This window comes from Cydia strobilella, chromosome 2, assembly GCF_947568885.1.
Source record: "Cydia strobilella chromosome 2, ilCydStro3.1, whole genome shotgun sequence".
Classification (NCBI taxonomy): Eukaryota; Metazoa; Arthropoda; class Insecta; order Lepidoptera; family Tortricidae; genus Cydia; species Cydia strobilella.
In genome coordinates this window covers 29,587,088-29,614,894 of record NC_086042.1, presented here as the reverse complement: position 1 = coordinate 29,614,894, position 27,807 = coordinate 29,587,088, and the positions used below count along the sequence as shown (strand labels likewise).

Below are 27,807 nucleotides of genomic sequence, written 5' to 3'. Positions count from 1 at the left end.
AGTAATCAAAACGGCAAATTACTTTTTATAATCGTTGCATCGCTTAAGGGGCAGTTAAGGAAACTGTGGCTATCGGACCAGAATTAACTGTTTGTGACTATGGATGTATATTTATTTTATAAAACGTAGGTATTATATATATTTGTTATACTGTTACTTCAAATTTTTATCTTATTTTATTTATTTTCGCCCTCTTTTATAAATTTATTGACTTTCCTCTAGTCTATTGTACGCAGTGCTATATTTGTCTACCGTTCTTCATCAATTCTCATCTACTCAAAGGTTAACTGGAAGAAATCCCTTAAAGGAATAAGTTCGCCTTTGTACTGCCTATTTCTGTGCCATATTTGTGTTCTATGTCTTTGTACAATAAAGAGTTTATACATACATACATACATAATCGTATACTGGGTGTATTGTAGACACTTGAAATTAGGTATGCGAGCTAAAGATGCATCCCTTGAACAGCCTTAGATATTCCATAAATATTTTTTTTACAATTCTGTAAAAAAAGTACATAATACTAACGTAACAATTACAGACACACAAAACGTAATTACTGCTATCACGATGTAATAAAAATTCCATTACTTTTGTATGATCTGTCTGTATTAGCTTGGAAGACTGGGGGCTATCTTAAAGATAATCTCATTTAATCACTATCTGACAGATAGCTTACCCTAAAGTAGCCCAAATTTATTAATAAATCTACCTAATTATCTAATTAAGCTTAAAAACTACGTTTGTCGAGCAGAATACGGTCTAAATATGAAAATTGACATCATCAATATGATTACATCATTAAGTCTTGTCGCAAGGTATTCTATTGTTAATACGGCTGAATTAGAAATTTGACGTTCAGATCATATTCTGCGCAACAAACACTTAAAGCCTACGTCATTCGTACTATCGATTTATACAAAGCGATTCGACATATTTCGGGTCCATTTCATCAATTTCACGCCCCTTCGTTTCCGGAACGAAAAGAATAACAAACAGAAGACACAAGACGGAAAGACCCGCATATAACCAGAAGAGGCCATACAAGCCTATATGCTCCTGAAAATCTGCTGCAGTTTTTACATTCATGAAACCACAGAAATGACTGAAGCTTGTAGCTAATGCGCTTCCCGTACTCCTATACTCCAATGGAAACAGTTCTCCAACTAACAATGAAGATATAGGACTGATGCCTAAAGAAAAGGCAATGGTAAGCGTTAACACGCAGAGCAGAGGAATCCAGTCATATGATCCGGAGTCAACATTACTACTCGTCAAGATTACATCTTGGTAGTAAGCGTAGGATCCAAATCCAGCTAACGCCAGCGACATCATTGCCCCGCTTATTAATAGAAGTGGTAGCCTTCCCACATGGTCTATCAGCATCCCTGATAGGCACGATGCTAAAAGCTGGACTACGCTAGTAGCTATAGCACCTCCGTGAGGACTTAGGACTCTCAATGTCTTCCTGAACCAATTGACAGCGTAGAAGTTAAAAGCGTGAGCGGCAGTGAATCTTTGAAAGAACATGAGACCCCAGGTTATTAATACTGGTCTCGTTAATCTTTTTGATAGGAGAGCCTTTAACTTTCCGCCGTCATGGCATCTTTTACTGGCCAGAATATTCGTTCTTATTGTTACTAACTCCTGCCTGACATCTGCATCCGGTCCTCGTAGCCATTGTAAGGCACTTGAAGCTTCTTCCTCCTTTCCTCTTAAGAGTAAAGAGGATGGAGTTTCTGGTATGAAGAGTAAAGCAAAGAAGAGTAGCACGGGTGCTGAGGCGACGACTAAAGCAAGCTGGTGCCATTCCAAATAGGCACCTAAGGAGTAGGAGATAAGGATGCCTATTTGACTGAGGATCTTCAGCACGGAGCTCAGGCAGCCTCTGATGTCTGGGACGGCGATTTCGGTGACGTATACCTGTGAACAAAGATAGGAATACTTCATAATTTATCAGATTTTAATCGTGAGACTGATACAGTTTGCCATAATTATTGGAGTAAATAAGGGGTAAATATTTATGTCTGAGTTTGACATTGCTGTTTTGCACTTCAGTGCTAATTTTATTAGGTATAGATATTTTGATAGCGATCGTTGAATAAACATTTGATATTAGATTCTCTGCAGTGATATTATGCAGAATTTTCGAAGTATTTCTTCAACCTTTGGTTTTTTGACCTGCCGCATAAAAAAAAAGTTTTGTAATTCTACCACAACTGACAATATATCTAGAATAGAATAGAATAGAATAGAATAGAATATATTTTATTTGTAGTAATTATTAAATAATGTATATTGTATGTGTTCTATAATAGCCAAGAACGGAAGAATAAAGGAAACATTTAAATATTCAATGTTGAAATTCGTTCAGCTCATGAACAAAACGTCAGATGAGCCAAAGGGGATCACATAGTATTAGGTTTTGCATTAAAATAACTTGTCGTAACAATATTAAAATTAGCGTTTAATGTAACTAATTTTGACAAAAAAATTGACTAGCTCGTACAAATAGCAAAGCAAACTAAGAACCTAGACCGAATTATTTCTTAACTAGGTAAATCTAAATGTAGTACTGAAATTCTCAAACTCGAATATTATAATTATGCTCTACGCTTAGAAATATACCATTATTCAGGGCGTTCCGAAATAAAGCTCTTGAATTCTCCTTATGCTGTTAACTTTAACATCCCGGCACTAAATCACATCCAGCAAACTTAAATTACCTACTTGTAAGTACTCGTAGGTAAGTTTCGCGATTTTGTGGTTGGTCCCATAGTAAATGATGCTCAGTATTATCCTAAAACCTCTCTGGCAACGGGAATGCACTTATCTTTAGCCAGCCTGTATACCAAATATAAATACCAAAGCAAAAATCGATAAAAGCAACAGTAATTTCTAAACACAGTATCAAGTACATCGTGAAAAACGTGTGATTAGCGCTTGAATTACGCGTATTTGTCATTAATTTTATGTGTGACCAAACTTTTTACCCGTTGCTTCGGAAACCGCTTAGTTTCACAGCCACACTAGAGTTTTATGGATACAGAACAATGGGATCTTCATCATCTTCCCCGCGTTGCCACGGCTCATGGGAGAATGGGGTCCGCTTGGCAGCTAATCCTAAGAATTGGCGTAAGCAATGGTTTTTACAAAAGCGACTGCCATCTGACCTTCCAACCCAGAGGGAAACAAGGTCTTATTGGGACAATGGGATATCTTCGAGAATACTATCCTTCAGTTGATTCAGTTAGAAGGTCGAACCATACTGTTCTACCTTAGAGATGGCCAGGGGGCGCCACAAGCCTTCGGGAATTGTCATATACTTGGAAATTTCGACCCATGCCATCGTGACCGGATAGCCGAGCGGTTCAGGCACCTGTCCGGTAAACGGGGTACGCTGGTTCGATTCCAGCTCTGGACACTGGAGGCTTTGGTAATTTTTTCCTTCGTATATGACATTTATTTCAATCCTATCCTTGTTTAATGTCCTAACGAAACTTGGGTACTGGAAGTGTGATGTTTAAGAGTTTAACCCCACTCACAGATCCGTTACATAAACTAGGTATATGCCAACTATATTATTATAACTTAAAAGCTTTTGACGCAACAAGTAATTAAGGTGACATTCGGATGGCAACAGCAGCTGCGTTACTATTGCAAAATTACTGCTACTGCATGAACGCAGGCACTGTCACTATCAATTTGCCTAGATAAAATGAGTGACGGATTGAACGTTCTAATCGTGACAGTAATGCGGCGAAATTCAGTCGTTTTATCTACGAAATTTACAGATACATCGGTTTTTATAATAAATGCCGCCGCAGTATTGTCGCAACAATAATGGAGCTGCAGTTGAGTTACTTTAGTTAAGACCAAGTCGAAGATATTTTTCAACTCATTCGTCTCTATTATCGTCATGTTATATCTGTTAATATTCTTTGCCGACTTTTCTGCTGTACTGTGTGTGATGAGAACATACAAGCGTTAACGTTTTTCACCCTAACAGTTTCTAATTGCGATTACTTAAAACAATGGCGGGAACTTGCAACCGACGACATCGGTAATATAATGATTAATTGTATTCGGAACGTGTGATAAATATCAATTAAAAGCTAATGGCCGATTCGTTCGTTCGTTTTGATTTATGTTTGTTAGAAAAATACTAAATTAAACCGTTTGTCTTCTGATTCGTTCGTTCGTTTGGAATTCAGTTTGTTAGAATAATACTAAATTAAACAAAGGTTTGTAAGAGGTTGCTGTTTTATGAATAAAGGAGTAAGCCATATCCGTGCGTATACCACCGCCACTTCCGATCCGTCTGCATTTGCATCATTTAAAAAATCGAGCCCCTTATTCAGAAAAATTTAGTATAAAAGGTTAACATACAACATACCTATGTAATCATAGATGTAAGTTATGCAGAAAAGAAAAGAAAAGATAGCAGTTGCCAGTCAAGTCAGATTATAGGAAAGGTTTAATAACCTAAAATATCTGATGATTTGAGAGTGCTTTTTGGTAAGCTACTTGAAATAGCCTTTTGAATCTTATTACCTGTGTAATCATAGATATGCAGGAAACCAGCATCCCTCCGCAGAATGAAGTTATAGAGATCATGTCAACCCCAGTAGACAGCGCAGTGGCCAGCCAAGTCAGCGTATAGGGGAGGGCAGCAGCTAAGAGCACAGATCGTCGACCTAACCGCATGGCCAGACCGCCGATCACGCCACCGAAGAGGGCACCTGAGGACAAAGAAGAACTTATTAGATAGGTAGTTGAATTAGCTTTGGATTTTATATAAAAGTATACAAGTATTTTTTATATAAATTATTCAACGCTTAGACTTACACAATACTTATACTTTGAGGGGTAAATGTGTAAAAATATAAACCTAATTGGAAGAAATGTATGGAACAGTCAATGTTTTTTCCAGTTTTTTTATTAATTTCGGTGGATTGTTGTATAAATATTTTACTGGAAGATATTACGAGTAGCTACTCAAATGTAATCAGCAATGTATCTTTTGTTTTAGAATAGGATAGAATATAATACATTTATTAACGTCACATGATGGTAGGTTTCATAAGAGAGTGTATAAAAGGAGCGGACGAAAAAAGGATCGTAATGCCACGGCTGGGAGCAGCGCTGATTTTCGGTAGGGACCTAGCTTATAACTAACTTAAGACTAACATTTAACAACAAAGAAACAATGAGAGAAAAAAACAAAACAACAAGTTTTGATGCTCGTCATTATCTCACATAGCAGCATTGGCATCCACGCATTGGTTTTTGGTGATAGGGTAACATAATTTGTATATGGAATCTCACGTCTCTGCTCTACCAAATATTGGAATCTGATCCGAAAACTTTGAAGACAATTTATGTAACAGACTTGTACGAAAATTACTTCTATATTGTTGAAGAGCCCAGGAAGCAGGATCATCATCATCATCATGTCAGCCGATAGACGTCCACTGCTGGATATAGGCCTCCCCCAAGGCTCGCCACTCCGACCGATCCTGTGCCGCTCGCAACCACCGAATTCCCGCGACTTTCACCAGGTCGTCGCTCCATCTCGTTGGAGGCCTACCGGCAGTTCGTCTTCCGGTACGCGGACGCCACTCCAGAACCTTCCGGCCCCACCGGCCATCAGTTCCGCGAGCAATGTGCCCCGCCCACTGCCACTTAAGGTTTGCAATTCTGGGAAGTACTGTACAAGGAAGCAGGATAAGTCCGAATAATTAAATCAAGCGCTAAAAGCTATTTGAGAATTTATCTACCTTAGTTATATCCACTTAATTCCCCTTAAAAGCATCTATTTCTGTAACTCTGAATCTCAATATACGACTAACTGCCATCAGATTGATACACTAATACAGACATAGCTAGACAGTGAAAATTCTGTATGTAGTACCACGTAGTACTGTATAGGGGTTACGCCTAGTGGGAGGATGTGGAATGGAAAGACCGTATTTCAGAACTGCTGTTATGGATATCTTCTTATTTTTTTCAGGTTAGCTAATTCACAAATAAATATGACTATCCTAGAGGACTGCTTCTTTGCGAATACACACCTCCGTTCCATTTGACAGGGCGATACGATTCTAAATTAAAAACGTGGCTGTTGCCAGTTACTGATAAAAAGGCTGTAAAGGTTACAAACCTTTACAGTACTACATATATATTGTATTGTATGGATTTGCAGTCTATCCGCGATAATCGGAACATCGCAGACACAAATAAACGCCGACGCCGCCGTTCTAAATATACGCTGAGCGCATTTTTCGGCCGTTCCGCCTCATCGGTTAGACGATTGATTTGTGGCGTTCGGGATTGAATAATTGGTATAGTTGAGGCTACTGAATGCCACCCACTTGTGTGGTATCTGGTCTAAGCAGTCGGACATAGTTTAGCTACACTGCGAGATGCGGAGATAACAGCTTAGAGAACGTAGAAATAGACGAAGAGAAGTCTCCAGTGAGATAAACTGTACAAGCTAGGTAAAAAACACAGTTCTTATCTATAATTCGGCATTACTAACATAAACCAATAAATATTATCATAAATTTTTTATTATTATTGTAAAATATAATTCAATCATTACATTAATAAATAACATTTAAATTAACTAAAAAGTAAATTAAACTAAAACTAATTCACAACAATACGAGTAGGTACATAATAATAAATTACCCTAAAATTAACTTACTTACTTACTTCGCTGGCTCAGCGACCCGAAGTGGATCTTGGCCTCCGTTATTGGGGTTCGTCATTCGTTCCTATCCTGTGCGATCCGACGCCATTCAGCCGCCTGGATGTCACATAGGTCCTTCTGGACCTCAAACCCCCCTAATTCCCCCCCCTAATTCTGGACCCTAAAATTAACTATAAACTAAACTAAAACGACACAACTAAGAACCTAGTCAAACCACTCGACCAATAAATTGGTTAGTACTTATTAATCCCGTCGAAAACATGGGTCAGGTTATGACGAGGGTTCAACTGTGATAAACTGACATCTTACATTAACTCCTTTTAATCATTAACTAAAGTCAATAACACAATAAATACCTGAATGGTTATTAGTTGAACGTAGAGTGTCTAGTAATCTATGACATCGGATCGGATGTTTTAAATGGAGTCGTTGCTGTATTGAAAACTAAATATTTTATTGATCGTTCCGAAGCAACTTCTTTTGCTGTGTCGCGTGTAGTTATAGTCAAGATTTTACCTAATTTTCACGTGGATACACACGAATTAACTGCAACCTATACGTCCTCATGTTTTGTCGCGACAATATCTAAAGAAAACGATGTAATTTTATTTTTCGCCATATTTTATGACTCTTTCTTTTATGTTGCTTTCTTTTTGTCTGTTACCTTCCGTGATTCTCACCTGATGGTCTCATCGGAAGATCAGCGCTGGAAGTCGCCAGCAGCATGCTGAGATGGGGCCATTTCGTGATACTTTATTTTCATGTTCTTTTAATGTATGTCTATTGTCTGTGTGTTTACGAATAAAAAGTATTCTATTCTATTCTATTCTAAAGTTATCTGAATTGAAACAACGGTACTGCAGTCTGCGACCCTTCTGCAATATATCACGTCAGGCATCAATTACACGTCGCAATTTTATTGTTCTTACATTCTACTGTCTTTTGTTGGACATCCAAGGATTGGAGCATTCCACGGGTTGTCCTGTACAGACGCATTTTATTTCCTGTGTTGCGACTTTTTTCTGCATTTAAAGCAGGCGATTATTTTTCTGTTCATATATTTGACCATTTGTCATAGAAAAGGAAACTCTTATACCTGCAAATCTTCAGAAAATTCGCGTTTGTACGGGACAACTGTAGACAATTTTATGGAATGCTCCTATTTAGGTTGCCATCGAAATACACAATGCGTTTTGTTTGATTTCGGTGGTAATGGTTTGACTGAATTTAATTGTTTTTCGACTAATTCTTTGGTTGGGATTGTGTTTTCTTTTACTTTTAGAGATTTATCAGGATAGGAATCAATTACACGTTGCAATGATTCTTACATTCTACTGTCTTTTGGTAGGACACTCAAGTGTGGCCACCAGTTTGGCAATGCCATAAACGCTATCAAGAACGTAACAGCTTTCTATGCATCTCGCTTGTACTCGCATATTAGTGCGAGCGAGATGTGTAGAAAGTAAATTACGTAGACGTTAGCGTTTTCACACTGTCAGTGACTCATGGTAAGGGTACTGTATTAAATTTAGGTTTCCACGGATATAGACTGTAGTTCTGTTTAAAACTTGTCATCTGATTTTGGTGACAGTGTGCTAACAGATTCGGATTGTATTCTAACTTTAATTTCTTTGGGGTGTGTTTTCTTCTATTTTCAGAGATTTATCACTTTTATCAGTAGGAATCAATTACACGTCGCAATTGTTCTTACATTCTCCTGTCTTCTGATGGACAGTTAAGTATTTAGGTCGCCACCGAAATACACTGTGCTTTTTATGTTTTGTCTGATTTTGATGCTAGTGTTTAAACGGATTCGGATTGTTTTCTGGCTTAAATATCTTTGGTAAATCTTCCATTTTCAGAGATATGCAATTGTTCTTACATTTCACTGTGTTATACAACAGACTGCTTATCTCATTCTCGCGCCTCGCCTAGGTATAAGCTATGTACGAAGTGTGTAGTGGGTTGGCGATGAACTTTATTTTCTGACACGTTTATGCTATTTGACATCTGTCAACTGTCAAATAACTATCGTGTTCTTACCGTCAGTCGGGCGCCACATTCAATTCCGGGTTTCGCTTGGACTGGTGACAGCATGTCATTCGCAACTCGCGCCAATACGAGATTGTAAGCACGTCATCTATTCTTCATTTAGGCATATTCTTATAAATGTCGAAAAGGAAAACTACTACCGGTTCTAACTTTACACCTGTGAGGGACCTAGCCAATGACTATCGTTTATAGAAAACGCCGGTCAAAACTTAAATAATGTATGGAAACGTGACTTTTCTCATCGTCTGTCATTACATCTTTTTTTTTGTGTTTGTCGATAAACTTTCGCCTCTTGACTACTTAGGCCCTCTGAAAAGATATCGGAGCAAGAAACTTCTTCAAACCAGTATACACGGTGGCTAAAAAATAAGTCCATTCCCGTTACCAGGGAGGTTTTAGGATCATACTGAGCAACTTTTACTACGAGACCAACACTCATCATAGTCAATTATATCAACCAGATATGTGGAATACGTGGAAAGGGGGGAGGGAGGCCTTTGCCCAGCAGTGGGACACTCTAAGCTCATATAAATAAAATAAAAATAAATAAAAAGTTGTTACTGGTTACCCCCTCCTCATAATTAAAAAAGGAATAGCCCCAAGTGTCAATTTCAAAATTATTTCGCAAGTGTTTTATTTCTGGCATTTTATTTTTATTGCATGATTTAGTCAATCCGCTAAGAGCGAACCTGGCATGTAAAGAAAACGAGTATATTTCGAGTTTGTTGGTCGTTTATTTGTGTCTATGAATTTAAAAAGACATCTAATCATAGTCAGTTACAATATCAACCACAGTTATTACTGGTTGCGTACACTCCAAATTTTTAAAGAAATAGTCTCAAGTGTCAAATGCAAAATTATTTCGCAAGTGTTTTATTTCTACGCTGAACTTGCATGATTTATAGTCAATCCGCTAAGAGCTACCCTGGCATGTAAACAAAACGAGTATATTTCGAGCGGGTTGGTCGTTTATTTGTGTCTGGTCTGGATCTGATGATAGTCAGAGTTTCCTTCGAGACGGGATTTATGATGGAGAGATGTTTTGCTGAGTGCAGTGGGGGATTATAGAAAGTTTATTGGGTGTTGTATTTGATTTCAAACATATACGTTTATAATAAAGCTATTTCTGGGGGCCCAGCAATAATAGGGTACTTGACTGCATTTAAAATAAATCATATTACCTAATGAAAGAGTTACATGAATTATATTAGAAGTATTAGAACAAATTAAATTATTTTCAATAAAATAAAAAATAAAACAAAATTATTTTCAGAAAATATTTTAATAAGTTTTTATTTCAAGAAGAAACACTATAATATGTCATATACTAAAAAAACCAAAACCAGCCTCCACCCTGCCCTCCAGCCTGGGGCACTGGAGGCCAGGGTAATTTTTAGGGTTCCGTACCCAAAGAGTAAAAACGGGACCCTATTACCTAAGACTCCGTTGCCCGTCTGTCTGTCATGTCCGTCTGTCACCAGGCTGTATCTCATGAACCGTGATAGCTAGACAGTTGAAATTTTCACAGATGATGTATTTCTGTTGCCGCTATAACAACAAATACTAAAAAGTACGGAACCCTCGGTGGGCGAGTCCGACTTAGTATATGACATTTATTTTAGTTTACTTAAATAAATACCTGTATGTTTTCTGTAACTAGTGAAACGATTGACTATGATTTTTTAAGAGATTGATCTGTGTAATATTTTATTAATTTGATTATCAATGGCGGCACTCATGCGCCGGGAGCGAGTAATATATCAAATGATCCACTTACGCTATTACGGCAATTTATGTCGATATTATACACAATATAAAGTACCTATATATCGATGTTGGTAATGGTTATGCGTCCTATTAAAGGTGGGAGGTCTAGATCTCTATTTTGGGGTATAAAAGGATATTTTAAAAACGAATAAAGAAATAAAACTATGAAAACGGATTATATCGCGTATATTGAATTTATACATCCCGACGTTTCGAACCCTTTACAGCGTTCGTGGTCAACGGGTGTGGTTTTCATAGTTTTATTTCATGAGTAACTATCGCGGTAACCGACGACAATATTAACTAATAAAGACTTACAAAATACAAATAGGTACTTTTATTTGTATGCGTTGTGCGAAAAAGTGTAAGTACCTAAAATTAGTAACATTTCTGACCTTGTCACAGTGACAATAATATGAGGTCCCTAGAGCGACTTTCATATTGACTGTCGTGGCTAATTTGTAGATTTGTTTTTCAGACGACTTTCTTAATTTAATTATACTTAATATAAGACAAGCAGTGTATATGGTTACTTCATTATTAATATTTGTAAACCATCCTCAAAGCTAACTTATGAATTAATTAAGAGCTTTATTTAATTTCCATTAAAACCCGAATTTGGCACTTTCAAGGCACTTTAACAATAATTTTCCTCATACTAAATTTACCACAGTTTGATTGTGGCACTTAACGAAACAAGACGCTTAAACAATCGGCATTATGTATGCACCAGTTAACTCGGTATACAGGAGTATACATGCGTGTTGTGAGACTATCTCATTGAGCTAATACAATAGATGTTCTATACATGTGTACATATCACCGCTATACTTACTCAACCTCGTATCTGCAACACTCATTTGATGATAAAAACACCCGTATTCCCAATGAACGAAAAGCGACATTTCCATCAAATTATTGTTGCAGATATGAGGTTGAGTAAGTATAGCGACGATATATTGTATACTAGCTTTTGCCCGCGACTTCGTCTGCGTGGACTTAGTAGGTAACCCCAACTAAGTAAAAATAGCGCCTGGAGAAAGTCTTATAGCAATTATTCAATTTGAGCATATTATGCACACAAATTAGCAGACACATCATTAATTATCTCCCCCCCCCCGCACCCCGCTTTTTACTTTCTTAAGGGATGATTTTCGGGATAAAAACTATCCTATGTCCTTCTCAGGGACTTGTATATATTGTATATTGTGTATATTGTATATTGTATATATTGTATATTGTATATATTGTATATTTTAGTCTCAAAACGATAATACTTCAAAGGCATTGAACTGTTGAAAAGATCCATGTTAAAGCTAGACGTTTCACAGCTGAAATGAACGTCATTATGACGTCAGTGACGTAATTATGACGTAATAATGCCGTCATTATGACGTCGCTGACGTCATTTTGCTACCTGGGATATAATGACGAGACAAAATAGATTGATCATGGTGTTAGTCTTTGAGGAAATCTATGTATTAATAATTATTAACTAATATTGTCTTCGGTTACCGCGATAGTTACTCATGAAATAAAACTATGAAAATGGATTATATCGCGTATATTGAATTTATAACATCCCGACGTTTCGAACCATTTACAGCGTTCGTGGTCAACGGGTGACTGAGGAAAAACTACAAAGTGCAAAAATACCCACATACTAACAATAATGAACCATCATAGACTATAAACTTTAAGGCTGGTTGAACATGCAAAATCGGTTCATAAGGCTATACAATACAACTATTTTCAATTAAAGATATATATATACGCGATAAAAACTACGCCGGCTCCAACCCTACACCTCGGACCCCGAGAAGATTTAATTCCCTCCTATATTGTAGGAGGGTATCCCAATATGGGACCGGCAACAAACTCGGCGGGACACATCTTTTCAAAACATATTATAATCAGAATGTCCAACATCATCCAACACTAAGGTCTCACAGTCTATGTCTCGCTTGCTCCTTTATCAGATGGACTACAGGATTCCAAGTGAATTATTCCCAAGTGAATTTATTCAGCTTATTTTTATTAAATTGAAGGCGGTTCCCTGAGCCAGAAGGCGAAAAATCTCCTTATATGATCATCTTTCTCTAAGAGGCGTTGATATTCGTAGACGTGGAAAAAAATATATGTAGTTCTTGACTATATTATCTTTAATAACATAGCTTCCGATACAAGAATTATGACACTTCGCTCGATACAATTAATTCCCAAAGTAACCTCTAACTCGGACTTTTAATCAAACTTTACTCGGTTATTTATTATGTGATACTAATAATATAACAAATATAATAAAATAATCTTAACTTAAATAGTAATTTCATAGCTTTAGAATTTCGATATTGTAAGGTAACGTTTTTAAAATAAATAAAAATCGACAAAACTCGATCAAAATTGACACTTGGCGCGCATGATCTTTCCCGTTCTTTCTTGCGAAATGTGACAGTGATAGCGGCAAACCGATGGAACGGCCTTAAGTTATATATTTATGAACCTACTTTAATGTCGGTAAATATTGGATAGGTATTCACAGATCGTGTTTTACAAATTTACACCACTATGACGATTGAGTCCATTTTGACTGCAAAAGGATTTTCCAGTTTTTAGGGTTCCTTACCCAAAGGGAAAAACGGGACCCTATTACTAAGACTCCGCTGTCCGTCTGTCCGTCTGTCTGCCACCAGGCTGTATCTCATCAACCGTGATAGCTAGACAGTTGAAATTTTCACAGATGATGTATTTCTGTTGCCGCTATAACAACAAATACTAAAAAGTATTGAACCCTCGATGCGCGAGTCCGACTCGCACTTGGCCGGTTTTTACACGTAGATAATTAGATTAGATGATAAAAGAATTATTTACCAAAATAATACGCAATTCACGCAAAAAAGAATGAAGCTTTTTGAAGACTATTGTGAAAAACGCTAATTTATTTTGTATATATTTTGAACCCAGTTTACAGTTACAAATTTTATTTGCAACATCAATATAATGATACTTATAAATCCATACTAATATTATAAATGCGAAAGTCTGTCTGACTGTCTGTCTGTCTGTGTGTTACCTTTTCACGCTTAAACCGCTGAACCGATTTAGTTGAAATTTGGTATACAGATAGTTTGAGTCCCGGGGAAGGACATAGGATACTTTTTATCCCAGAACAATTCCCTTTTATCAAGGGGGTGAAAAGGGGGGTGGAAATTTGTATGGGGAATCAATAACCGCTGAACCGATTTAGATGAAACTTGGTATGGGGATAGTTTGAGCTGTGGGAAAGGATATAGAATAACTTTTATCCCCGAAATCATCCCTTAAGGGTGTAAAAATGGGGTGGAAATGTATAGTGTGGACCAATTTGGGGGTGAAAAAAGGGTGGATTAAAAAGCAGATTTGTTTAAGAATTAAGGTACCCAAATTACTAATTCCACGCAGACGAAGTCGCGGGCAAAAGCTAGTAATCTTATAATAATCGGCGCCGTCGACTGGACAAAAACGGCTTTGGAGTTTGGACAGAGTAGCATGGCGGTCTTTGGTGTCGGAGGCCAAGATCCACTTCGGGTCCACGCGCCACAGCAGTAAGTAAGTAAGTATAAATAATCTAGATAGCCCAGTATTTAGTCCATCGCTAATAGCCTAGTTAATTTTAGATTCCATCAACTCCCAATAGTCCTCACACACTGGCGGGTGCTGCCTCTACGTGCGTCCGATGGCACGGGCAAGGGAATCCGCTCGGTGTACCCATTACATCTCATTAAAGTGTCAAAAGGCTACGTGTTAGCTTCGGCTCCGCGCACGCCTCCCAAATGGAAAACCATTGTTCCATGATGGGTAAAGATTATCAATGTAATCGAATTTAAACTATCGCGAGACATACTAAATTTAGCTAATCTTACGGTTTCACTCACGTAGGTATTTTTAGTCACTCGCGCGACATGTTATCAATGTAATTAAGTAATTGATCATGCTAATGAACCAGCAAGTTGGCGTGATGAAGCCAGCAAGTTGTCCAAAGAAATCTGTTTGGACTATTATTAGATCAAATAGTATATTTAGTCACGTACGCTCTCAACTAACCAATGTAGACTCTATCACCTTACAGTAAGGGTTACAAACAGTCAATTTAATCAGTATCGATGATGGTACTATTTCGTACCTTGTCACAGTGAGAATCAATATGAAAGGCGCTAGGGATCTCATACTATTGTCACTGTGACAAGGTACGTACAAATGGTACTGAAGTAAATTCCGTGACCGTATCGCGTATGTATGAAGAGGTTTTTGTGATATCGGTATTCGAAATTAGACCTAAAACGTTTAGCAATAAAAGTGAAAAGAGGTTGTGATAAAGTAATGGAGGAAATATCGAATGAAGATAAGTAATAGTTACAAAATTGTTTTTCTAAAAACTGAATTTATTATTGATATCTTTACTAATACGACCGTTTATATATTTCTAGCTGTTGCAAATTGATCAAAGACAGTCAAGATTTAAATACAGTGCACTAAATAAAATATCAAAATGTTAATAATACCTGCTACCTAATTAGTTTTAGTTTTAGTTCTAGTTTTAGTTTTATCAGGCCTCACTGAAAATCAGCGTCACGTAGTGTGTCCTAGGATTTACTTCGAGACATTAAGCTGAGTGAGGACCTTTTAGCACAATTCTGTTCGTTTATACTCTAAAAATCTAAATGAATCAATGTTTTGTGTTCTTTTTTTGGGCTAATAAATATTTCTTATTCTTATTCTAATATGTATGTTGCTCTACTAGAAAATATAGTATGAATATAAATTTATAATTATTTCCTTTTACTTTTATTTGAATTAGATAGCTCAAGCGTATTCACCAACAACAACGTAAAAGAAATTGTCAGTCTGCTTAAAATAAGTTTGCCCGAGGGTATCTGTTTTGACATTTTGCTGAAATCAGTCATCCGTGACCGTGAACAACGAAATCTGTGTCGAAATGTTAGAATTAAATGTAAACAAATGAATTCGCAACCGATTCACTGAACGCGAAAATTTCTAGCGTTCTTTTTTTAAATTTAATTAATATTGTCTTCGGTTACCGCGATAGTTACTCATGAAATAAAACTATGAAAACGGATTATATCGCGTATATTGAATTTATAATACATCCCGACGTTTCGAACCCTTTACAGCGTTCGTGGTCAACGGGTGACTGAGGAAAAATTACAAAGTGCAAAAATACCCACATACTAAAATAATGAACAATCATAGACTATAAACTTTAAGGCTGGTTGTACATGCCTTTTTCCAACTCCATAGTAAATTTTATTTTGCTATGGATGGAATTTAGGTGATCCAAGAAAGTTGAAACACTACACACACACACACACACACACACACACACACACACACACACACACACACACACACCCACACACACACACACACACACACATACACAGTCGGGATGGATTATAAATTCAATATACGCGATATAATCCGTTTTCATAGTTTTATTTCAAAATTTAATTAAATTAAATTAACGTTTATTTCAAGCTCGTGGCGCATAAAATGTTAGTATTTACAATAAAACTTAACAAACTATGTTAGTATTTTTTTAATTATTTTTGGATATCCAAAACAGCCTACGTGGTTACGCACACGTAAAAACATTGCAACTATTTGCCTACGTGTCTCATCTACGAACTTACTAATAGACAAAACATTTACCATATCAGCTCACGCCAGCATGCCAAGATGACAGTTTGTGAAATGACAGATAAACTTAGCTGACGACAGTTTTATGGGTTAATGCATTATGCTTAACGATGCTTTAGGAAATAGTGATGATGATTAGAAAGAGTTGTAAAATGGGAATGGCTTAAATAGACGGGTGAGTAAGAAAGAAGTTGGAAAGTGTTGACTAATACTTTGTAATAGTATTTAAATCCACCGGCACGGTGGATGCGAGCGGCACAGGATCGGTCGGAGTGGCGAGCCTTGGGGGAGGCCTATGTCCAGCAGTGGACGTCTATCGGCTGACATGATGATGATGATGATGATGAGTATTTAAATAAAATATCTTTATGAAAGGCATTTCAATACAATGACTAAATTCAATGAAAGGCAACTATCAACGAAATGGAAGTATAGGGATTTTTTGACTTATTTTCGGACGATGTAATGATAAATTTAATATTAGTGTTTTGCAAACTGGAAGGGTACGATGATAGACAAAATTGTATTTAATTGACATCTATCAGCGTACCCTTCCAGTTTGAAAAATACTATAGGTAAGTTTTGTTGCAAATTTGACAGGTATTTGGATTATTTGGATAGGTTACACGGTACAACGTGGACAGCCCGCGTTTAATGTTTAATGTTTATTTGGGCACAAACGGTACAATAATTCTTACAGGTAGTAATATTAATTAATACATGAAATGAACCAAAATTAACCAAATGATTTAGCGTAAAAAAGGCATAGCGCACGCATATGCGTATGCGTATGCGAATCGTTTTTAGGGTTCCGTACCCAAAGGGTAAAAACGGGACCCTATTACTAAGACTCCCTCTGTCCGTCTGTCCGTCTGTCTGTCACCAGGCTGTACCTCATGAACCGTGATAGCTAGACAGTTGAAATTTTCACAGATGATGTATTTCTGTTGCCGCTATAACAACAAATACTAAAAAGTACGGACCCTCGAGAGAGACTCGCAATTGTCCGGTTTTTTTTAAATAATTATTTTAATTTCTACGCAGATGTAGGTATGTCGATTTCTCACCGATGAGTTAACGGTAAATATTCCGAAATTCCAAATAACATGAATGAGAACACGATTCATATTTTTCCACGACCATGGAAACGATGTCAACGCCGTTTCAGCCTTACACCGCAACGCAATAACTGGCACCCTGCACCGACCATTGCTAATGGCGGTGCAACACGTGAAACGTATATATTTTTAATTACCTACCTAACCCTTATACTATAACTAAGAAAAGCTGTAAAAGGTAATGAAATAAACTCATTTGTATTTGTAATTATGCATATATTATCGCTGGCAGTAAATTACGATTCTCAATGTTTTACCCATGTAGGGGAAACCGAAAGATCTTTACCACGATTTTCTGAGGCCAAAAGAAGGAAAAAAGTAATGAGTTTAGGTCAAATTCGCAAAAAAAAATTTTTATAAGTAAATGTAATAAAAAGTAAATGTTTTTGGTAAACTTGTCACTTAAAATGGACTTTTCCTTTTTTTTCGTAAAACCTAGTTTTTACAGTGTTACTTGTCACTTTTTGACATTTATCAATAAGGATACTTAGGGTCGATTGCACCAAACCGTCTGTCACTGTTAAAGCGTTCGCTAAATTGTATTGTGTGGGAAGTTTCATAGATCTCTGTTGCGTGACGTTGATCAGTCTGTTAAATGTGGTTGGTGCAACTGGCTCTTAGACTACGTCCCATAGTGGCAACATCGCCATCAAAAATGCGTTTTGCACTATGTAACAATAAAAAGTTGTTTTTTTTAGGGTGCCGCACCCAAAGGGTAAAAACGGGACCCTATTACTGAGAGTCCGCTGTCCGTCTGTCCGTCTGGCCGTCTGTCCGTCTGTCTGTCACCAGGCTGTATCTCATGAACCGTGATAGCTAGACAGTTGAAATTTTCACAGATGATATATTTCTGTTGCCGCTATAACAACAAATACAAAAAAGTACGGAACCCTCGGTGCGCGAGTCCGACTCGCACTTGGCCGGTTTTTTTTTTTAATTGGTATTCACGCTGAAACTTCGGCAGTGTGTTCGTTCTACAGCCGGAGGAAAACGCTGCACATGGTGGCCCCTTCACAATATGGACGGACACCATATGAGTCCTTCGGAGCTGGTTGATACGGTCTGAGCAGGCTGCATTTGAAGGAGGAAACCTATGTTTTCATTTTTTGGCTGATAGATAAAACGATAAACTTACCTAATAAACTTAAACTGGCGATCCAGCTAGCTTGCTGATCGCTTACAGCAAAGCCGCCAGGTTTAGTATCCTGTAGCGACGCGATGGCCGGAGACATGTAGCCCTTGCTGAGCCCTGCGGCGAAGGGCCCCAGAGACACTGCCAGAGCCGCCAGAATCTGGGGGAAAACGAGACGGAATTAATGATACAAATAGCATTTAAGGGTACATTTCCATGTCGTTGCTCATACACGCTTGTCAAGTCTAACAAGACCTTGGTAATCGTTTGTCTTTATCTGATGTAATTTTGACATGTGTATTTGATTATCCCATAGACATAGTATATACAAGTAGTTAATAGACGCGCCACCGAGGGAGCGGGGGTAAGAGAAAGAATATTAATATAAAATTTGGGCAGCATAGGATGTTTTCTCTTTCACTCTTATAAATTTCGGTATTTCGGCATCACAGGTGGGCGATGGCCTCCTACCTGTGATGCCACCAGGTCGGTGATAAGGACAAAGCATGGCACAATTTTCTCTTTCCTCTTATAGGAATCGCAATAACACTATCTTTCTCTATCAAAGAGTGTCAGGCCCTTGGATTATCCTCAACATATAGGTACCTACGAAAATTAAACTTGAACACTCTTGGGGCACTTTGAGCTTTCTTTAATATAATATTGCTACACCTCTTGTGTTAAAAGCTGGTCCCTATGTCAGTTAATTTTTACATGGAGTAACTGTCACGTAAAATGTTTGGAGACATATTTCTTCAGTTATTTTTTTTATTTAACCAAGCCCAACCAAAATATATTTAAAGGAACTGTAATAAGCCCATCATTCAACGCGAGAGGTACCTACGAAATATCAAATCACGCCTATTGGTTCGTCATAATGTTAGTCTAAAACCAGGGGCCCATTTTTATTTTTCCATCTCTCGGCGTGGAGGTTGTCATGAAGGACCAGTGTGTGGTGTCGCCCTGCACACTACCTTCGAGACGAGCTTCGGCTCCAGGGCCTTCGGGTCCAAGGAGGGGACAGCTTCGGCTGTCGGCAGCAGGCGGCACGGTGGAATGCTTACGCGTCCATGTCACCGCCACCATTGCTGCGAGAAGGGCATACCGTGGAAGGTTTAGTCCCGCTATTCCCCGGCTAGGAGGAATGCCTAAACGCATTACTCCACGTAAAAACAAGGGGCTCATTTCTCGAACGGTATCAGTCTAATATTATTAGTGTGTTGCCATGGTTACCCATAAGATTTGACATTTCATGGACTAATAATCACCTCAGCGAACTCGGCGCCGTCGACTTAGAAACGGCTTTGGACAGAGTAGCATGGCGGTCTTTGGTGTCGGAGGCCAAGATCCACTTCGGGTCGTCGCGCCACAGCAGTAAGTAAGTAAGTATGGACTAATAATATTAGTCTTATACCGTTCAAGAAATGGGCCCGTGGTGAGTCAAGATACGAGTATACTTGACGCATGATATTATGTAAACCTGCTATGTACGTAACAAAGTATGATGACTAGATAAAGAGACAATTAAATAGCCTCGTAAAAGCTATAAACGTCGGCAATAAATTCTAAGTATTACTTTACATAATAAATAATTAACACATATATCAAGTCTGTATAATAATCTATTCTGTATAAGGAAGAGCGGTGTCTCCCAACTCCCATCACAAGCAACAATTTGCTTACCTTAGGCATCATAAACATTGTGCATTTTATGAAATAAAGTATTTTGTATTTTTTTGTATTTGTATCATTTACAAGTTTTGCAACTTGTCGTAGCGAACATATTATATTTATTAATGTTATAGGTCATGTGGGGCAAGATAAACATAGTTTATTTACGGATTTTGCGAGAAACAGTATGAGATTTCATTAAAGTGTTTTTCTTGCCCCAAGTTCCAGGGTTTTTCTTACCCCAGGTTACCTAACCTTAGTTGAATTTGATTTAAAATAAGTTTATGACTTCTATTAAAATATAAATTTGTGGTTTATATTTTATATTGGCGATAATATCTTCTGCACCTTTATTGTATACAAATATGTACCTATAACAGGGTACAGTATAATGATGCATATCGTATCCTGATGCAAAAGCCTAGATACTGTAGTGCATCAGACATGTTTGCGACGGCCAGAGTACCTGACTTCTTCGCGATTCTCAGAGCAAGAGTAGCCTCCTTTTGGGAAGCTATTAGAAGTTCCAAGAACGAAATTCTGAGGACGATAAGTGAGAACTTAAATAGTCATGTTTTTAGGCACTGGCTATCTGTTCATCAGAATGAGAACCGGAAATAACAATATTGAGTATTGAATTATATTTAATACTCAATATTTTTATTTTTATTTTCGTTAGTTTAGCTAGTTTATAGTTAGATATTAAGAAGTGTATGGTTTTTTTTTCATGCCTGCAATAAAACACTTTATTATTATTATTATTATTATAACAAATATATAAATATACAGTGGAGAGTAAAAGCGTCAAAATATCTCTATTTCAATAAAATTTAAATGTATCACACCTTTAAACCACAACGACAACTAAGTACATTAAGTTTTGTTAACAAAACATGTTATTCAAAAACTTTTACCATTAAACTACCCGAAAACATAAATTCCGACCCGGACAGCAACAAAGATATATCGTTTTAAAGAACACGCTGTATATAGCTGTGTGTACAGGACGGAATCGATCAGTACAACAGTACAACACCCTGTAGTGAAGTGTGAATGGCTAGTGAGGGGACCAGTGTTGATAGAGTAAATAATATAGATTATTTTAAAATTCTTTTTTTACTTTTTTTTGGTTATAGTATTTTTTGAGGTCTTGATTTCTAAATCAAGAATAATTTAATGTGGAATACATGTACGATTTTCCAGAAAAGATGATAAAAAACGTAATATATGCTCGAACTGGCAATCAAAAAAGTAGGTCCTTTTATGTAAGTATTTTTAAGTTTATTTTTACTTTAGTATTATCATTTAATTTAGTTTGTAATTTGTTTATTGTTTAAGTATCTTTCAGTTTTTATATTCTTACTGTAATTTATTTTAGTTAAATAAATGTTTTTCATCAAAAAAGCATTAAAATTGATTGTGAATATTATCGTTCAAAAATAGAATTCCGCTTTCATATTACAATGTAGCGCCCCAGTTTCACAGTAGTATGGAACTCTATACTAATTACGGACACACGTGTGACCGTAGTACACCACGGGTTAAATAATTTTGGAACAGTTAGTAAATCTAATTCTAAATTTACTTATTTCTATGTACTTAGAAAACTTTTGAACAACGCAATTTGACAATCTTCATTTGCCGTTTTCCACAATGCCACCATCAATTTTCACAACTTGTTTTAGACTTTTAGAAATATAATAAAAAATATTTATTTCCAGTTAACGTTACAACAACGGGATATTCTTTTACAGTAAAGGTTTAAAATCTTAATGTTAAAAATGCAGTAAAATTACACTAATCAGAATTTCTAGGCAGCGTTTTACGATTCTTACATACTACATTTCGTGCGTAAAATCAATATGTAAGATACATAATTATCCTAATAATTATATATCATAAACTTTATTTACAAACAACTGTCCTCTATCTCTCCCTGTCGATCCTTTCAGTTCATTGCCAATATAACTGTCAATCTACCTTAGTACTGCGACCCGTAGCTTTGACCTTGACTATTATGCCGGTAATTTATGATGAACACTTGCCATAAATATACAGTTTATACTGTTTTGAATTATCTTCGACAACATTGTATAGGGCATTCGCTTTAGGCATAGAAATAGTAATAACAATGTAAAGAAATACATATTTGGGGACAATCCTACACAGCTCGACCTAGCCCCAAACTAAGCAAAGCTTGTACTATAGGTAAGGGGTCGTCCATTAATTACATCACACAAAATTTCGATTTTTTGGACCCCCCCGTCACCCCTTGTGACACTTTTTCATAGGACAAAGACTGGTCGTTAATACTTACTGTCACACTTGGCATGACATTGGCAAGCCATTTCCGTCAGTAGAAAAGGCGACAAATTAAAAAAAATGTTGCCTGAGGGTTGGGGGGGGGGGGGGCTCTCATAGAAAATATGAATTTCGCGCCATTTTTCTATTAACAAAGTAGATTTGCTAATGTATAATTATTAATTAAAATAAGCACACGCAACATCAAGCGTACATTTTTAAACAAGTAAATTCTAATGTTCACATGGCATCTTCAAATTCGTCTTATTGTCAACGAAGGATACGAAATTCGTTCTCTAAAATCTCTGCCTTCTAAAATATGTTTCTTTTTGTAAAAAGTAATAAAACGGGAAAAAAAACTATGTGTCCCATCACTAGGCACTTTATCTGAAAGCGTTCGGATTGTAACATTTCGGGCAGGTCAACGGCCGACACACTGCCCTAGCCCCACCTACCTACCCCGCACCTAGCCCGCACAAGCCAAAACGGACTTTATCATAGTGTAATACGGTCCATTATTTTTATCAGAGTTTAATACCAATGTCAGATGTCGTTGATAGAAACTCGACCTTACGTAGTGGTATTAAGAGTTCCATAAATGAATATTTAAAGTGGTAAAAGCACTTGGATGTCATTCTGATACCATAGAGAACGATTGAGTCGATCAAACGAGTCTTGTCGGTTACTCGATTTTTTGGAGTTCTCATATAACAGTCATATAGACTCGAGACGTCGAACATTGAGTTTAAGACTTGTTATCTTGTTAGGGACTTGAGACTTTAGAGACTCGATCTCTACAGCAAATTTTAAGAGGCATACCAAATACATTAATTAAATACTCGAGTGTATTATTGTAATGATGATTTGCGTTGAAATTCGGAGCAGAAAACAACCTTAATTAACTAAACTCGAATTTTGAAGTTTTACTAAGAACCTCATTTAACTAAATTCCCATACAAAGTGAACCATTTTTAGGGTTCCGTACCCAAAGGGTAAAAGCGGGGCCCTATTACTAAGACTCTAGTGTGCGTCTTTCTGTCAGTCACCTGGCTGTATCTCATGAACCGTGATAGCTACACTGTTGAAATTTTCACAGATGTATTTCTGTTGCCGGAACGGAACCCTCGGTGGGCGAGTCCGACGCGCACTTGTCCGGTTTGTAGCTTTTGAGCGTCAGCAAAAATCCTTAATTTTTGAAAATCAGCTCATATAGCCTACCACGAAAATAGAGAATTTAAATTTTACGGTAGGCCATCAGAATACCTTGTGGTAGGTAGACCTTGTGAAATCAGCGGTGGCAGCATGGTTGCAATTTTATCGCCTGTCACTTTCGCACTTACATACTTTAACGTACAGGCAGCACAGTGACGTCAGCGACGTCATAATGACGTAATTCTGGGGTCATAATGACGTCGCTGACGTATAAGCTGTTAGGGCGTGACAGACGATAAAAAAGCGACCGTGCCCGCAGGTCACGATACATTGGTTCGGCTTAATAATGACGTAATTATGACGTAATAATGACGTCACTAAGGCGTCATAATGACGCCGCTGACGTCATAATGACGTATAAATGCTGTCGTGACAGACGATAAAAATGCGACCTTGCCCGCAGGTCACGATACATTGGTTCGGCCACAGACTACATACTAATAATTACTTTATGGTTCGGCTTAGATCTCGACTCGCTCGCGCTGACGAAGCGTGTCACTTTATGTCAGAGATGAGCGATAGTAATTGTCGCGTTATCAGGTTAGTCAGTTAGCGGGATTGAGTGGAGTGCGACCAATTTGGACATTTTTTTTTCACAACATATGATTAGAATACAAATTACATTATTACATTACATTATTTGGGAGGCTTTTCGATTCTAGTTCACGATTCGCAATGTTTATGTCAATAGCATCTATTCCGTCTGTTTTGCTGCATAATCAGCACCGATTTCATGGTCGAGTTTTTGTCACTTGTTGCATTTTTATCGCGTCACTATGCCTGTCATTTTCGCATTTACATACTTGTTAGAACGTGACAGGCATGGTGACAGGCGATAAAAATGCGACCGTGCTTAGCCCGCAGGTCACGAGTGTCACGACACATTGGCTCGGCTCAGATCTCGACTCGCTCGCGCTGACGAAGCGTGTGACTTTATGTCAGAGATGAGCGATAGTAATTGTCGCGTTATCAGGTTAGTCAGTTAGCGGGATTGAGTGGAGTGCGACCAATTTGGACATTTTTTTCACAACATATGTGCCATTTTCAATCAAAAGGGTACTTATTGTCGGTTGTCTATTAGGCGCTATGTCCATACAGCTTCAATTTGAAATTATTGACAAGCGACAATGTGGTACCTTTTGGTTGAAAATGTCACATATGATTACAGTGTAACATTTAAAACCTTCACGCTTTGAACACATTTAAAATCAAATTTAAAATCGGGTCTTTTCGTCGGGTAGTCACACAAATCTTTGTTTTGACATTTTACTGGGACGTCAGTTAGCCGCGACCACGACCAGTGAAACCTGTGTCGAAACGTCGGTAAATAAAGGTAACAAAATAAATTCGCGATAGATCCGATTATAAATTTGATTTAATGTACAAATTGCATTATTACATAACATTATTTGGGGGATTTTTCGATTCTAGTTCACGATTCGTTATATTTATTTCAATAGCATCTATTCGGTCTGTTTTGCTGCATAATCAGTTCTGAACGTCACGAATGGAAGAAAGAACAAAAACCAGAACAAAAAAAACAGTCCAACAGAATATTATCCTTCTCGAAAAACTCAAAATTTGGTACAATTTATTATGTTTTGGAACAGACACAGTCTTTTAGGTTTTTAGATCAGTTTGTTTTTATTTATTATTGAAGTTGTATTTGCCCTCTCATTTATTTATTTATTTATACTTTATTGCACATAAAATAAGTAAAAATGGTCTCATCAAAATTAAATCAAATAAATTTTAAAGCAAAAATACCATTCTCGCGATTAAAATATCAGAGTAGTTTATTTTTTGATCCTTTATACCGCCAAATACTAATATTTATATGTCAAAAAAAATCTGGAAACCCTAGTAATACTAGCCATAACTCTCGACAGAAATTGCATGTTCGAACAATGGAATAGTTTTATATGAGTATGCCATTGCCGTGAGAATTGTTATCGCCGTGATGTTACTATTCCTTCATTATTTTTATAACCGCGTTCCATATACATAAACAATTTATTTTCATAACAATTAAAGTACCTTTTTAAGTAGGTATTATCCGGTAAAACAATATATACTCCCTGTATTTTTGTCAAAGTTCAATTCCCGGTCGTGTAGTCATGTTTTTTTTCGCATGCAGATTTTCTAATTCGGTAATCGAAGCCGTGGTTCCTCTTCTCTAGCCGCCCATTAGGCAAAATTTTAAAAGCCAAATGCAATTTAGATATGAAAACGATTTATAATTCATAGGCCTTTTTTAGGCTAGGACTTAATAATAGTATTTCTTTTTATACATTCTCACTGCTGTAGTGAAAAGTTGTATATGCCCCATGAGATTTTTTTTGTACATTGTGCCCCTTGCGCTAAGGCGGTTCTCTGAGCCAGAAGGCGAAAAATCTTATATGATCACGTTTTTCTAAGAGGCGTTGATATTCGTAGACGTGGAAAAAATATATGTATTCCTAGACTATATTATCTTTAATAACATAGCTTCCAATACACGAATTATGACACTTTACTCGATACAATTAATTTCCAAAGTAACCTCTAACTCGGACTTTTAATCAAACTTTACTCGGTTATTTATTATGTGATACTATAAATAAAAAAAGAAGAAAAAACAATCTTAACTTAAATAGTAATTTCATAGCTCTCGAATTTCGATATTGTAAGGTAACGTTTTTAAAATAAATAAAAGTCGACAAAATTCGATCAAAATTGATACTTGGCGCGCATGATCTTTCCCGTTCTTTCTTGCAAAATGTGACAGTGACAGTGGCAAACCGATGGATGGTTCGTGGCTCTAAAACTTCGCTCTCTTGGTGCAAAAACAACTATTCTAGCCAATAGTTCGAATGATGCTCTTATGCTCTCCTAACCGCTTTCGGCCACAGCGACTGTGTGCTCTGGAGTCTGGAGTAGGCAATTTTTAATTCGCTTTATTAGAGTAGCTGATCCATCACTCTCTGGTTCGAATATGTGGGGGATGGGCTACAAATTTAGGAAGTTAAAGGGATCAACATGTATGAATATACATATCAAGATCTAATACATGGCAGGTGGACTAAAATGTTAACGGAATGGCCGCTTTCGAATGAAAGAAGCTCCTGGCGTCCGTTGGCTGGTTGGGTGGACGACATCCGGAAGATTGCGGGTCACTTCTGGATGAGATTAGCTCAGGACCGGGACAAGTGGCGTACTGGAAGAGAGGCCTATGCTCAGCAGTGGGCGATAAAGGGCTGATATGATTGATGATATATCTACTAACCTGTGTCCTGTAGTAGTTCGTCCGTCCATCACTGGACCTGATCATGATCCTGGACTCTGGACACGTCATCTTCTCCTCCGCGGCCAAAAACTTCTTGTCACACATATGGATAGTTTTATTTAGCGTTGGCACAGTAAGGCACATATGTATGGGTTTATTTAGCGTTGGCACAGTTTTAAGCTATGCAGTTTGTCTTTATTGTCACGTGGTATACATGTTGGATATCTGAAACAAAGAGATGTTTTATTTAAAAAAAAGCTCGAAAAGTAAATCTTTTCAAAGAAAAAATTAAAGCCTGACCAGGAATATATGATCACGCGCCATGTTGCGGAATTTCACTGGAACTAATTTTTTCATACTATACCGAACTCTCACCCTATACATGCACAACAACAGCGCCCTCTTGACAATGATCATATATTACTGGTCAGGCTTTACAAGGAACCTAATTGGTTTTTAATACACGAGAGACGTGAAGAAAACTGACAAAAAATTTACCTATTAATATCTATGTTTTTTATCTTATATTGCGTGCTCTAACGAAATTCACGTTACAGTAGAATAACCACATAACTAACAAAAGTCTATTTTCTCGGCAGAACCGCGTGTCTATATAGAAGCCGCAGATGTCACTGAGTGACGCCCGCTGATTATCCATCAAAACAATCAATTGTTCGAGACGCCATCGCCAAGAACACAAAACCACGTAAGTATTCATTTCTAATTCTTGATTTTTTTATGGTAGGTTTATTATTAACGTACCGGAAACTTCCTTGCCGTCGCCTACCGTTGAAAATATTGCTTGGCTAAAATAGTGATGCTCTACCAACTACAATACATCAGTATATAAAAAATCAGTATCAGTGTAAAATAATGT

General features: G+C 37.2%; 1 protein-coding gene across 1 annotated transcript; it reads right to left on the bottom strand.

Moving 5' to 3' along the window:
* Positions 1–413: 413 nt before the first annotated feature.
* On the bottom strand, positions 414–27,122 carry LOC134754862 (facilitated trehalose transporter Tret1-like). The gene is made up of 4 exons (XM_063691312.1): positions 26,931–27,122; positions 18,485–18,641; positions 4,555–4,742; positions 414–1,923 (listed from the first exon to the last, which is right to left on the bottom strand). The coding sequence occupies exons 1-4, from the start codon at positions 27,072–27,074 to the stop codon at positions 907–909; spliced, it is 1,506 nt and encodes a 501-aa protein (XP_063547382.1). The 5' UTR covers positions 27,075–27,122; the 3' UTR covers positions 414–906.
* Positions 27,123–27,807: the final 685 nt, after the last annotated feature.